Below are 15,484 nucleotides of genomic sequence, written 5' to 3'. Positions count from 1 at the left end.
CTCAGGGACTGAGCACTCACACCACACTGAAGACCAGGACACCTCTTTATTGCTGTTAGAGAAAGGTAGTTACAAGTTTTCTGGATGTGGAAGGAACACTGTTCCCAAACCCAGGAGAAAAATTTACAGCATCAGACAGAGGAAAGACAAGGCAAGAAGCTACAGCCTGCTGAGGACAGAGCTGGGTTTAAAATCAGATTATTTTCTTCCTGTTCCTTACCCGAGCCCAGGGTTCCTGGCCCAGCTTTGGCTGCCATGAAAGCCTACTTAACCCCAGGATCTTCCTAGCTACCACAGTTCAACAAAGTTGCAGCTGGGGAACTTCAAGATGAGAGCAGGAAATAAGGAAAGAGGGAAAGACCCTCCTCACCCTGAGGTACCTAGTGCCTGTCCCTCCACCAGCCGTGCCTCCTGTAGAGGGGCCTGGGCATGTGAGTCTGGCTGAGGAAGGGGTCGCTGTGGTCAGCACCAGGTCCCATACCAACGAGTTCCTCAGTTCACCACTGCTGAGCTGGCCATGGTGTTCACACCACAGGCCCCAGAACCACGGTGCAAATAGTAGTAACCCTGGGGGGGGGGGGAGCGGGAGGAGGCTTGGTAAAGGTGGTTTGATGGAATGGGCCTGAAGGGGCAGGGAACAAGCAGGCCAGACTTACCTCTTCACCCCAGTCACTGCCCCAGCTGTTCTTGATGGCCCAGAAGGGAATGTTGGAGCCTGGAAAGTAGTGTGGAGTTCAAGGGGTCAAGGTCCCCCAATTCTCCACTCGAGACTCAAACATTGCAGTGGGCCTACTATTTGATAGATACTAGGAAAAGAGTAGAAGGCAAGGGAAGCCCATTTATCAATCTCATGGAGATGTCATGCAGCACTAAGGCACAGGGAGCACCTAGCTTTAACCTTACTCCAATCTCCCACAACCTTAGCTTACCCCCCTCTTTGCAGCAGTCATGAGTATTTCCCTGAGACTAGGGGTAAGGATAGAGTTCCTAGGCATGCCCCCAAGATCTTCCGCAGAGGGCCTGAGAAGTTGCTGTCCTATCCCTGCCTGTAGCCTGGGTGGAAGGAGGGAAGACAGTTGACCAGTGGAACTCACGGTTGCCGTAGCCCACCAGCAGTACAGCATGATCGATAAGCCAAGGGCTGCAGAGGGGCCGCAGTGGGTGGGCAATACCATGGCGGTAGAACTGGGGAACAGAACAAGGAGGGAGTAGGGGGCCAGTTACAAAGATTGCTGGGCAAGGCAGGCAGGAGATAGAGCAGGGGTGGAGGGGCCAGAGCCTCACCTGCATGCCAAAGGCATTGATGGCCACGGAGATTGGGCCTTTCTGGGCCAGCCAGGCTGCCAGCTCTGAAAGGAGGGCAATGTTAGTGAAACTTTGGCCCTGCAGCCTGAGCCTGCCCATCCCCAGCCCCCGTCCCCCACACTCACTCTGCTCATTCTGGCTCAGCTCCACTGAGTCATTGATGTAGACCTTGGCCATCTGAGCTGAGAAGCTGCAGGCCTGCACGTGGCCCTGGTAGCTGTAATCATCCTCTGTCTCCAGCCCTCCTAGGGAGCCGTAAGAGTGAAGAAAGAGCAGACTCCTGTTTATCACTCATTTGCACAAGAGTGCTGAGCCGCATGTACATGAAGCCTCATGTCTCTCATCCATTCCAGGGTCTGGGCACCACCCCCACCTGGAGAAATTTTCTCAGTGTAGACACAGCAGCTGGGGCTGGGGAGGAGCAGTGACCAATGGATAACTCGACTTCCAGTTCTGCCTCCTCACTGAGGGCTCACCTCAGCCTGCCTGCGACTCCTGCCCTTGGCTTGTTGGTCCTGCTCTGACAGCCCACTGTAGCTCAAAGCCCTGCTAGGTCCTGCACTGGTTTCCTTCCAGCCACCTCAGTCCCTCAGCCCTTCATTCTTCTGTCAGCATAGACCACTGAGTTGACAATCAAAGTCAACATTCCCCTAAGGGAATATGTGTGCTGTTACACAGTTTAGCATTATATAAGTGCAGACCTCCAGGCAGTGACAAGATCCCCTGGTTCACTGGGTCTCTGTCATGCATCAGAACCTTACATCTATGGCAGTCCTCCAATGTGGAGGCTGTGAGACCCATTTCACAGTTGACATAACTGAAGCTCTGGCAGAGCTGATGTGCACAAGGTCTCAAGCCAATAAGGGACAACATGAAGACTAGAACCCAGTCCTGCTGTCAGACTCCCCCACCCGTGTCACTACTCCCTGCAGAGACAGGTGGCACTTGATGTCCTTCTTGACTCAATTAATGCATACCCAGTTTCTCTATGGCTGTGTACGCGTTGGAGGGCAAGCCGCCCAGGCAGGCCTTGTCCACTTTGTCACAATCCAAGAGTTCTAGGAGACAGAAGGCTGATCCCAAGAAGCCCTCCAGAGGGGCCGAACTGGGAACAAGGGTGTGGAGTGAAGATGCTCACCCTGCTCTGAAAGGGAGAGCAGGGTCCCCCGATTCAGGAACCATTGACCCTCCACGTTGCCTGTGACAGAGAAGGCCCAGCAGGAGCCACACATGCCCTGCAATAGACGGACTGGGTCAGGACTTGATGCCTTCGCCAGGCTCTGTGCAGTGTGCATCCCCATTCTCACTTCTAGGGCTCCAAACCTGATCCTTGACTTCAGTGACAGCCCCCTTCTTCCTCCAGTCCCATTCAGGTGGAGCAGGATCAGTCAGAGACTTGGCTAGGCGCATCTTCTTGCTAGGCTCCTCTCGTAGGAGGGGATTCAGGTAGATAGTATGGAATTCCTCCTCTGTAGGTAGGGCATGGAAGGATGCATATTTTAAGCCAGCCTTCATGAGGACCTCTGGAAGAAAGGCCTTATCTCTTCTAGGCTCCATGAAGGCTCTGGTCACTACGCCTACCTGTGAGGTCACTGAACTTGGTGACCCCATACTGAGCTGTGCCACGGTCCAAGGCCTGAATCTTCTGTGCTCGCACCATGTTTCTGGCAAAGACAGACAGACGCCACTGGGCTTCTAAGGAAAAGAACAGGAGAGGTGGGGCTGAGACTTCAGACAGAACATAAAAGGAGAGGCAAGTGGGGCTAAAAGACAGGGGCTTCTCTGGGGGTAGAGCCTGAAACTCTTCTTTTTAAAAATCTTTTTATTTTTTGCTTTTTCGAGGTAGGGTCTCATTCTAGCCCACGTTGACCTGGAATTCACTAAGTAGTCTCAGGATGGCCTCGAACTCATGGCTAACTCCTACCTCAGCCTCCTGAGTGCTGGGATTCAAGGTGTGAGCCACCACGCCCAACCTAAAACTCTTTTTATGAACAGAACAGTAGGACAGGTAGGACTTGGGGTGGGACAGACCTCAGCATGATGAAGTAGGATCTGTGATCAATTTTGGGGGGTCAAACTCAAGCAGTGCCTTTCCAGGTGTAAAAGCAGTAACCAAGATGAGACCCTGGGACATCACCCAGGAGAGGATGTGAGGAAGGTTATGGTGACAGGGGACTCCAACCAAAGAAAACAGCCCTAAGCCCTACCATACCCTTACTGATGAAGGCTCATGGTTTCTTGCCAGGAAGATAAGATGGAAAAAGGAGATAGGTATTTGGGGTGGCTATCCAGGCCTGGCTGGACAAGAACTCAGGGGTTGAGGGGTTCTTGAGGAATATATTACCTCTGATGACCTTCCTCTCCCCAATATCAAGGTGCAATAATGGGGGTAGACCCTGGTCTGAGTGGGACAGATGCAGCCAAGACTGGGTCCTCACCTTCCTCTGACTCATAAGTCCGGTTATAGGTAGCAACAAAATCCTTGAAGACTGAAGTTATCTTCATAGAAAAGTCCTGAGAAGGCAGAAGGGTTTTTACAAGAAGTTCAGTCTGACCTCAGGGCTCATTAATTCAGGGTGAATGGGAGAAGAGGAGGAAGGGGGCAGACGTGGGTTCCTCACCTGCTGCAGGGGATCACTGTTCAACTGTGGAAGAAATGAGCTGACACTCTCATTTCTGTTGTCTGGATAGGGTTGGAACAGAGAAGAAACCAACGCTTAATTCTAAGTGAAATCTGGTCTAGGCTACCCAGACTCCTTGGGCTATCCCAGCACCTGTAACCTTGGTATCCACTGGGCCACAGTCCCGCCTCAGCAGAATGTGTTTTCCTAGTTCATTCAGGATTTCGAAGGTGCAGAGCTGAAAGGAAAGGAAGAAACAGTCTGGGATCTGGGATGGAACAAGGTGCAGGCAAGAGGAACTAAAGGCTCCTCAGATTAGGATGACTCCCCTCCACCTCCACCACCACCATCAGAGGGGAAGAGAGAAAGAGAGAGAGAGAGAGAGAGAGGGAGAGAGGGAGGGAGGGAGAGAGAGGGGCAGCTAGTACCCATATGTCTACCATTTCAGAGAATCTGGGTCTCTGGGGAGTGACTCAGAGAGAGGTAGCTTGACCTGACCCAGCAACCCCAATTGCTGCCTGACAGCCTAGACCAGGGTACATCAGGTGCCCTATTACTCACCATGGTTTTCTTGGACACAGGGAGGAGGCACACTAAGGGATCCTTGCAAGGTGGCTCCTCTAGAGTGGCTTCCAGTGAGTACAGCGAGCCCTGGGCCGTCTGGATGGAAGAGCAAGGGGGGCCTGCACAGCCATCCCCTCTTGGCCCATCTTTTGAATCAACCTCCCACCTGCACCACCCTACCGGGTCTGAGTCCCGCGGCCACCGCACAGGCCCTCCTCCCTCACCCCAAGTCTAAGCTAAAGTTCCCGCCCCCCCCCCCCCCCCCCGGCCCTGGGACCAGGCCGGGCGCCCGCTTCCCACGCGTCCTCACCCGGCGGACGCGCCCGCGGACGGTCCCCAGCACTGCCCGCGACCCCGCAGCGCGGCCGCGGTTGTACTCGTCCAGGGCGAAGCGAGCGGGTGCCAGCAGCTCCGGGGACGATGGTTCCCAGGCCCGTGCGCCGGCGGCCCGGGGTTTGAAGGGGACCGGAGCCGCGCCCGGGAACAGAGCCAGCAGCCACAGGAGCAGCAGCCAGGACGCCATGGCAAGGGCAGCTGGGACGCACGGATGCCCAGACACACCGACCAACCGACCCGGAGCGGATCCCGAGGCCAGGCGGGCTGACTCCCTCCCCACAGCCCCGCGGGTTGACCAATGGGTACCAACCCTCGGCGCCTGCGCGCTCGCTTATTTACGCGAGGCACGTGGGGCGCCCGGGTGTGCGCAGGGAAAGGATGCTGGCCTGAGAATAGAACTAATACCTACCGTCTATTGCATGTTTATTATATATACTTAGAGCACTGCATGCCAGCTCCCTTTAATAATGGCAGTCCTATGAAGCGAATGCTCACATTCCCGTTCTACGGATGAGCAAAAATACTTAACCGATGGCGGAACTTGAACCCTTTGGATCCAGAGTCTGGTTTCTGGGTTTGATCAGGCGGTGTGTCTAGCTGTTGTGATGCAATCATATGAGCATTTGGTAATCACTAAAGCAGTGTGTACACGGTGGGACAATTTCTACAGTCATTCAAGCGCTATGTGCCAAGGTTACCAAGGGGACACCATAGCTGAAAAAGACAAGATTTAAACAATATATATCCTGGGGGCAAGAGAGATGGCTTAGAGGTTAAGACACTTGCCTGTAAAAACCAGATGACCCAGGTTCGAGTCCCCAGTACCCACGAAAAGCCAGCTGCATAAGGTGGCGCATGCATCTGGAGTTCGTTTGCAGTGGCTAGAAGCCCTAGGGCTCGCTCGCTCCCCCCCCTCCTCTCTATATATGTAATAAATTTAAATTTAGGGGACTGAGGAAATGGCTTAGAGGTTATGACATTTGCCTGCAAAGACTAAGGACCTGGGTTCGGTTCCCCAGGACCCATATAAGCCAGATGCACAAGGGGGCACATGTGTCTGGAGTTCCTATGCAGTGGCTAGAGGCCCTGGCGTGCCCATTCTCTCTTTCTCTCTGTCTCTTTCTCTTTCATGTATAAATAAAATATTTAAAACAATCTTGGCAGTGGTCTGGAGAGATGGCTTAGCAATTAAGGTGCTTGCCTGCAAAGCCAAAGGACCCAGGTTCAATTTCTCAGGACTCACTTAAGCCAGATACACAAGGTGGAACATGTGTCTAGAGTTCATTTGCAGCGCCTGGAGGCCCTGGTGTAACCATTCTCTCTATTTATCTGCCTTTTTCACTCTCTCTCAAATAAATAAAAAAATAAAAATTAAAAAAAAAATATCTCGGGCTAGCAGGCTGTGGTGGTGCACACCTTAAATCCCATTGCTGTGAGTTCAAGGCCACCCTGAGACTATCTAGTGAATTCCTGGTCAGCCTGTGATAGAGTAAGACCCTACCTTGAAAAACAAAACAAAACAACAAATCTCCAAGGGTAAACTAGGCATGGTGGTGCATGCCTTTAAACCAGTACTTGGGAGGCATGTGTAGGAGGATCCCAGTGAGTTCCAGGCCACCCAGAAACTACATAGTGAATTCCAGGTCAGCCTGGGCTACCTTGAAAAACAAAAAAACAATAAAAAAAAATCTGCACAAGTAAAGAATTCATTCAGGAATCAGCAAAAAAAAAAAAAAAAAAAAAAAAAATCTAATGCAAGGTAAGAAAGAAGGGAAAAGGAAGCTTTTATTATTAAAAGAGAAATTCCCATAAACTTGTTTGGATACAAAATCCAGTGGTCTTGGAGCTGGAAGGCAGGAGTTGGCCTCAGGTCATTGGTGGGAACATCTTCTCTGAAACCTTGCAGTTCAAGATGTTAAAAATAAACTTTGTTATGGACATCTGTGTGTACGTGGGAATCATGCAAAGCGTGTGTGAAGGACTTCCTGCTCAGGATTTTCTTAAGTCCTTGAGACAATTCTTATAGACAGGCAAAGCAGGAGCTCTTCCCTCCTCACCCCTACATACACATCCTCTATGCTTTCCCAGCTCTGATTTTTGCCTGTGTCTGACAGAATGATGTCATCTTTGGTCTCTGCAGTTTTCACAGGAGGCTATGCAGTTGCATTAGGCTGGTGCTGCATTCTCAGAGCTCACAGTCTAGTGGAGAGACATGAGAAAAGATCATTTAGTCCTTCCCGATAGATGTTTCCAGCTGGAAGAGGGGACATAGGGAAAAGAGAATTGAAGTCATACACAGGAGTGAGGAATTAGTCTGGGCTTGGAAGGTACAGAGAACTGGTGTTGAAGATTATCTGACCCAATTCTGATTTCTAACAGCAGCAAAGACTTAGAGAGGCAGATTGACATTCTTGCTGATGGGGTATAAGAGCTAGAGCTAGCCCGAGCCAGCTCCGGGCTCCTAGCTCTGAACTCAGGTGTGGGAAGGAAGGGTCTGAGGAATCTGAGCAGATGCCCATCCTGGCCTTGATTGAGTTCTCCCCTAGGATAAACTCTTTGGGGTTCCCCTTATCTCTTAAAGGAGCTAGGCCCTTGAGGTAGCTGGGTGAAATCAATGCTTGCTCCCACTCTGGCCTCAATCTATTTGTCCCTCCTTTGAAACTCAAGCTCTTGCACACCTTGAGACCTTCACTCTCACTTTCCCTCAGCCCGACTGATGCAGTTAACTTTCTAAAAATTATATATTGACAAAGCCCAGTGCAACCAAGTGCCTGTAGTCCTAGCTGTTGGAGAGACTGAGGCAAGGGGGTTGATTTTGCCTAGGAATTAGAAGCCATCCTGGGCAACATAATGAGATCCCACTTCAAAACAGAATGATAAACCAGGCATGGTGGTGCACACCTTTAATCCCACCACCTAGGAGGCAGAGGTAGGAGGATCACCATGAGTTCAAGGCCAGCCTAGAGCTACAGAGTTTCAGGTCAGCCTGGACTAGAGTGAGACCCTTTCTCAAAAAGCCAACAAATACATAAATAAACAGAATTATATATTGAAAATTATATATTGAAAATACCTAGCAGGGGAAACAGGGGTCCATAACCCTAAAATTTGGTAGGTAAACACAGGAGGGTCAGAAAGTCAAGATCATCTTGTACAAAGCCATGATTTTTTGTAATTTTTGAGGTAGGGTTTCACTCTAGCCCCAGCTGACCTAGAATTCACTATGTAGTCTGAGGGTGACCTTGAACTCACAGCAATCTTCCTATCTCTGCTTCCAGAGTGCTGGGATTAAAGCCGTGGGCCATCACACCTGGACCCAAAGTCATGATTTTTGGACATGATATAGAATGATTGTCAATCTATTCACTTACCTATTACCACACATATTTGACATTGTAATGAGAACATTTGAGATTTATGCTTCTGTTGTGAAAATATACAATACTTGATTATTAAGTATATCCACCATGCTGTGTAATTGACAAAAATCTCAAAGTTGGGACTGGAGAAGTGGCTTAGTGGTTAAGGCACTTGCCTACAAAGCCAAAGGACCCAGGTCCGACTCCCCAGTACCCACATAAGCCAGATGCACAAGGGAGCACATATATCTGAAGTTCATTAGCAGTGGCTAGAGGCCCTGGCACACTCATTCTCTCTCTCTCCCTCCCCCTGCCTATTTCTCACTTGTTGGGCCTCAAGAGGCCCAGGTGTGAGGCCTAGTGGAACTTCCTGAGCCCAGCTAAACTTTGGTGATCTGCCTCAGGCCACCTACACCTAATGGCTTCTGGCCTGCTACTTCCGCCTAGGAGTTGGAATTCCCACCCTGCTTGGGACCAATCATCTCAAAGGTCGCAGTTTACTATTGGTCCTTACTTCTCCCCCTCCTAAAATCCCCGCCTTCATTCTCAACATTATATAGGCAGCTACTTGTAACAATATAGCAGTTCCTGCTTCACAACACTCCCTACTCAGTGTGGTTTTTCTCCCGTGGCTAGGAGAAGTTCTGAGTCGTCTGATGCTCATCCTTCTCCTCAACCCCTTGGGAGGAACCAGCGGGCCTGGTCCCTCCTCAGCACTACCTACCCATCGGGAGGGATCCCGGCACTCACTCTCTCAAATAAATAAAGAAAAATAAAATGTTTTTAAAAATCTCAAAGCTTAACTGAGGCTTTGTGACCTTTTATCTTCATCTCCCATGCACTCTTCTGCTTCTATGAGTTCAATAGTTTAGATCCTACATGGGAGTCAGATCATCAAGTATTGTCTTTCTGTATCTGGCTGATTTCATTTAATGTTTTCCAATTCCATCCATATTATCTATCACAAACGACAGACTTCCTTTAAAGTACACATATTTTTGTATATATATATATATATATATATATATAGATAGATAGATAGATATATATATATCTCCAACTGCTCTTCAATATATAAAGGCTGTGCGTATAATACTCGCTGTCTTGACAAGAGTGCCCTAGAAGATCCTCTTTGACCAGGACCCAGGCCACAGTTGTAGAAGGCCACTTATCCAAATTAGCACACACTTCATCTCCACAGTCTGATGTGGAATGAGTTAAAAAAAAAATGTTTATCAGGCTCCAGGGAAACATGACTTTTATTTAAAAAAAAAAAAAAAAAAAAGAGGGCTGGAGTGATGGCTTAGCAGTTAGGTGCTTGCCTGTGAAGCCTAAGGACCCCAGTTCTAGCCTCCATTCCCCAGGACCCACGTAAGCCAGATGTACAAGGTGGCTCATGCATCTGGAGTTCATTTGCAGTGGCTGGAGGCCTTGTTGTGCCCACTCTCTCTCTGCCTCTTTCTCTCTGTGTCTGTCACTGTCAAATATATAAATAAAAATAAACAAAAAATTTAAAGTAAAAAAGAGGTAGATATGGGCTGGAGAGATAGCTTATAGGTTAAGGCACTTGCTTGCAAAGCCAAAGGACCCAGGTTCAATTCCCCAGGACCCACATAAGCCAGATGTACAAAGTGGTATATGCAACTGGAGTTCATTTGCAGCAGCTGGAGGCCCTGGCACACCCATTCTTTCTCTCTCTACTTGCCTCTTTTTCTCTCTCTCAAGTAAATTAAAAAATTAAAAATATTAAAAGGCAGATAAAGCCAGGCGTGGCGGCACATGCCTTTAATCCCAGCACTCAGGAGAAAGAGGTATGAAGACCACAGAGAGTTCGAGCCACCCTGAGATTACATAGTGAATTCCAGGTCAGCCTGAGCTAGTGACCCTACTTTGTGGGGGGGGAAGGCAGATAGAGAATGGGTTCATCAGAGCCTCTAGCTACTGCAAATAAATTCCAGATACATGTGCCACCTTGTTCATCTGGTTTATGTGAGTCCTGGGGAATTGACCCTAGGTCCTTAGGCTTCGAAAGCAAGCCCCTTAACCGCTAAGCCATCTCTCCAGCCCAACATGACTTCCTAGATCAGAATCCCCACTGAAAGTGGGAGGATAAACAAGCTTCTTTCTTCAAGCACAGTAAATGAACTACTAGGTTCACCAGGGGTTGGAGTGATGGCACAGCTGATAATGCACAAGTGCAACTTCTGGCTGAAGTGTGGACCTTGGAATATGCTGGTGAACACTATGAACACTCATGTTGGAAAGTGTGTACATCCATGTTCACATAGGGACCAAATGCCCTGCTAGGTCTGTTGGGAGGACATGAAACCGTCACATGGGGGTGAAGTTTATTTTTCATTTATTTTCCATTAGAACCTATCTCCAAGCCTTTAATCTCAGCCCTTGGAAGGCAGAGGTAGGAAGATTGCTATGAGTTAAAGGCCAGCCTGCTACTACAGAGAGAGTTCTAGGTCAGCCTGGGTAGAGTGAGGCCCTACCTCAAAACAACAACAGAAGTTCTTAAAAAATATTTAGAGTAAGCTGGTTATAGTAACACACACCTGTAATTTTGCTTTCAAGGTGGAGGCTACAAGATCAGGAAGTTCAAGGCCAGCCTCAGCTACATAAGCAACTTTGAGATCAACCTTGTTTCAAAACAAAACAAAAGCTGGGCATGGTGGTTCACCACTTTAATCCCAGCACTCAGGAGGCAAAAGTAGGAGGATCATTGTGAGTTCAAGGCCAACCTGAGACTACATAGTGAATTACAGATCAGCCTGGGCTAGAGTGAAACCCTTACCTTGAAAAACAAAACAAACATAAAAAAAAATGTGGTGCAGAGCTGGAGAGATGATTTAGCAATTAAAGCATTTTCCTGCAAATCCTAAGGACCCAGGTTGGATTCCTCAATACCCACATAAGCCAGATGCACAAACGGGTGCATGCATCTGGAGTTCATTTGCAGTGGCTAGAGGCCCTGTGCACCCATTCTCTCTCTCTCTCTCTCTCTCTCTCACAATTAAATAAATTATTTTTTTTTTGAGGTAGGGTCTCACTATAGCCCAGGCTGACCTGGAGTTCACCATGTAGTCTCAGGGTGGCCATTAACCTTTTCTTTTCTTTTTCCTTTTTTTTTCATAAATAAATAATTTCTTAAATTTTTTATGTTTTATTTTTATTTATTTCAGAGAGAGAGATACAGAGATAGAGAGAAAGAGTGAGAGAGAGAGAGAGAATGGGCATACCAGGGCCTCCAGCCATTGCAAATGAACTCCAGATGCATGTGACACCTTGTGCATCTGGCTTATGTGGGTCCTGGGGAATTTAACCTAGGTCCTTTGGCATTTCAGACAAGTGCCTTAACCACTAAGCTATCTCTCCAGCCCATAAATAAATAATAATTTTTAAGTGGTGCATATGCCTGGCATTTGTTTGATGCACCCATATAAAACACAACAAAGATATCTTGTGTAGTTTGTAAAATTTGCAATACTTCTTATGTAGTTTCTAAAATTTGCAATACATGAAATGATAGTTGCTTTTTGCTTGTTCCCAGATCCCGGGGTAAGAGAACTGAGAAGGTTGCCCTTTATGGAGAGGCAAATGCTGTCTAGCAATGAAAATAGCTAGGAAACCAGGTGTGGTGGTGCACGCCTTTAATCCCAGCACTTGGGAGGCAGAGGTAGGATGATTGCTGTGAGTTCAAGGCCAAACTGAGACTACAGAGTGAATTCCAGGTCAGCCTGGGCTACAGTGAGACCCTACCTCAAAAAAACAAAACACAAACACACAGGGAGGGAAGGTGGCTCAGCAGTTGAAAGTGCTTCCTCCTGGTGGGCTGGAGAGATGGCTTAGTGGTTAAGGCACTTGCCTGCAAAGTCTAAGGACCCATGTTTGACTCTCCAGGTCCCACGTAAGTCAGATGCACAAAGGTGAGGCAAGCACAAGGTTGCACATGCCCACTAGGTGACATAAGCGTCTGGAATTTGACTGCAGTGGATTAGGTCCTGGTGCGCCATTCTCTCTCTCTCTAAAGCAATTAAAAAAAAAAAAAAAAGCCTCTTTGAGACCAGGTGTGATAGTGCACGCTTTTAATCCCAGCACTCGGGAGGCAGAGGTTGGAGGAGTGCCATGAGTTCCAGGTCACCCTGAGACTTCCAGGTCAGTCTTGGCTAGGCCCTACCTTAAAAAAACAAAACAAAAAAAACAGCCTCCTGGCCTGGATTCAATTTCCAAGCTGCCCAAGTAAACCAGTTGCAAAAAGTGGCACACACAAGCCAGGCATGGTGGCATATGCCTTTAATACCCAGCACTCAGGTGGCAGAGGTAGAAGGATCACTGTGAGTTCAAGGCCACCCAGAGACTACATGGTGAATTTCAGGTCAGCGGAGGCTAGAGTGAGACCCTACCTTGAAAAACAAAAAGACAAACAACAAAAAAAAAGTGGCACACACATCTGGTGTTTATAGTGGCAAGAGACACTGGCATACTAATAAACATATATACCACATGCAAATAAACAATTTTTTAAAATGTTTTAATTAAATTTATTTTTTTTATTAATTAAGCAAATTTTTATTGAAGCTTACATTGTGGTACAGAAATACATTTCAACAGATTAAAGTCCAACACCATTTAAGAGAGAAATTATGGTACCAAAATTTTCCCTCCTTTATCACACTTAGATTACTATTTGACCTACAGTTTTCATATTTTTAGGCTTTGTTCCACATAAACTTGTGCAAGTTTTCTATATTAAAATTCTAAATTTTAGCCGGGCGTGGTAGTGCACGCTTTTAATCCCAGCACTAGGGAGGCAGAGGTAGGAGGATCGCCATGAGTTCAAGGCCACCCTGAGAATGCACGGTGAATTCCAGGTCAGCCTGAGCTAGAGTGAGACCCTACCTTGAAAAACCAAAAAATAAATCTTAATTCTATTGAGGGGGAGAAAAAGAAATCAAACCTCAGGCCAACAAATGTCTCAAATCCACTGGGACACTGTTCAAGAACAAAATCCATCTTAAGCATTGTTCCTTGCAACAGGGCAAGTGAAAAGGTTAAGCGCTGGGCTCACCACAGAGGCAAACTGATAAAGCTGACAGAGAGCTCCTCGGTGAAACAGTCCATCAACAGCATGCGTAACACTAAAGTCAGGACTCTTCCAACCACTTGATTTCAAACCTAGTAGATTCTATGTGTAGAAACACTAAAAAAGGGTGTTTCATTTATAAATACAGGAGGAACAAAACATCACTGCATCAATCCATAGATTGCCAGGAAAAAAAAAATCGTGAGGAAAATAGCTATAAAATTTAGACAACTTTGCTCTTATCTCAGTTGCTTAAATCCCACAGTATTTACAAATTAGCTAAAAGATGGTAACCCTAGAAAGCTGGCATTTCTAGTCTGCTCCCCTTGAGTATTTTCAGAAGACTGTTATTCATGCATGCACTCTGCTGTATGGCTCTCAAGGCAACAGTTCTCATTTTGGGCAGTCATTCATTTGATCATGTGAATGAAGACCTAAAGGAACAGGTAAAGCCAGACAGTCCTCATGCGTCACAAATCACACAACTTGAAGTCACGATGGAAAAGCCATAGATTCAGCTTTAAACCCAAGTTTATAGGACACCGTTAGTGGAAACTGGTGACAATGGCTGTTGTAAGTAAGCAAAGGTGAATGATCTAAGTCCAGGACACCACTTCACTAAATCTCCCCGCTTAAGACTTCTTGGTAAAAATTCCCTCAGATCACTTCTTAACAAATTTGTAAAGGCAGCACACTACTGCATTAGAAGCTAACTATGAAAAGGTATCCCATAGCACATGGTTTCCACAGGGATAGGCTAGATCTTGATCTACCGTCTATGGTTCCTCCCACTAATCATCCAGGAGACATTTAATTTCATTTCTGAGACATTATTGTCTTCTTTCAGAAGAGCTCAAAAGGCCACGTTCCCATGGCCTTAAAGGAAAATTAAGCCACTTTCCTATTTCCCATTTCCCCCACTCCCCCAACTGGGGTGTAAGATTAATATACAAACCCACAGTGGCACAGTGTATTCCTTTAATCGAGGGGTGGAGTGGGAGGCAAGACACCATGGTGAGGGGAGAAAGCAAAGGACTTCAAATGTAGGAACAATCATTCAAATAGTTATACACAAATGAACTGGAATCATTTTCTTAAGGACTCAACCTGTGGAAGAAAAACTTTAATTGCCATTGCAAAAAACACCTGTATGAAGTAGAAACTGGTTTTTAAATAACATTAGTAGAGAGTATCTTCTAGAAAGTGGAGGTAAATGGATGTGAAATTCTGGCAGCAATTTAACAGAACAGTCCCAGGTGGTCAGCTGAGGCCAACATCTAATGAGGACAAAAGCCTTGTCTGTGGGGAATTTTGGACAATACTTGCAAAAATATTATACTGTGCATAAACCAAATTGAAAAATTGTTTCCACATGAGTTGTAAAGTTTCATATAGTAAAAGTTTGTTTTTACATGTACTTCAATTTCACAGCAAAAGTGGCATAGAATACCTCAACACAGAAGACAGCATTCATGCAAGATATCTAACTCCTTGATACAATAATGCATACACTTCAAAATGATCACACTACCATTACACCTAGGGCTTTCTGCAACTACAAGGTGGTGGTCATGGACAGCATGGCCCCCAGTATCAACATCTAGGAAGCAGCCACCACCTTCTATGTGTCTTCTCTTTTTGCGCTTTTTCTTCATCTTTTAATCAGCTCTGCTGTTGCTGCTTGTTAGCAAAACTAGTAAAACAAAACTGTAACCGTTGAACATGGCACTCTGGCAATCAAGACATTTAAAACCTTCAATCTTTTGGGGTGAAGAAAGCACTGTGCACATTTAGAACTCTGATTAACAAACAAGGTGGTCACAAACTTTCCTGGCTTGAAGACATCCACAACTTTCCAGATCACGTCATCATAGGAGGTCTGACTTCAGTTTGTTTCAAAGCTGACATAAGAAAATTCTGGTTCTGGAGTGATGTGAATTGTCTAATAAGTTCCATCCAATTTCAAGATGGCAACTCTCATGTCATGTTCAGAAGACAGAGTTCCACAATACTGAGTAAACTTTCTGTATGTTGCTGGCCATTCTAGTAGGGCAAAAGATGCATGTAGGGGCTGGGAAGAAGAATCAGTGGTTAAAAGCTCTTGTTTGCAAAGCCTCCAGCCTGAGTTCAGTTCCCAAGCCACCATGTCAGCCAGGGCCTCTAGCCACTGCAAATGAACTACAGATGCATGTGCCACCTTGTGCATCTGG

General features: G+C 46.8%; 1 protein-coding gene across 1 annotated transcript; it reads right to left on the bottom strand.

The window, feature by feature from the left end:
- Nucleotides 1-27: 27 nt before the first annotated feature.
- Ctsf (cathepsin F) lies at nt 28-5,100 on the bottom strand. The gene is made up of 14 exons (XM_045156292.1): nt 4,801-5,100; nt 4,488-4,586; nt 4,080-4,164; nt 3,927-3,988; nt 3,744-3,819; nt 2,887-3,000; nt 2,629-2,774; nt 2,444-2,540; nt 2,283-2,363; nt 1,431-1,550; nt 1,285-1,349; nt 1,095-1,185; nt 657-715; nt 28-567 (listed from the first exon to the last, which is right to left on the bottom strand). Exons 1-14 carry the CDS (start codon nt 5,011-5,013, stop codon nt 493-495), a joined length of 1,383 nt encoding a protein of 460 aa, XP_045012227.1. The 5' UTR covers nt 5,014-5,100; the 3' UTR covers nt 28-492.
- Nucleotides 5,101-15,484: the final 10,384 nt, after the last annotated feature.

Source organism: Jaculus jaculus, chromosome 1, assembly GCF_020740685.1.
Source record: "Jaculus jaculus isolate mJacJac1 chromosome 1, mJacJac1.mat.Y.cur, whole genome shotgun sequence".
NCBI classification, from domain to species: Eukaryota; Metazoa; Chordata; class Mammalia; order Rodentia; family Dipodidae; genus Jaculus; species Jaculus jaculus.
Note: the sequence above shows the minus strand (reverse complement) of the source record. Positions and strands in the feature narration are given on the sequence as shown.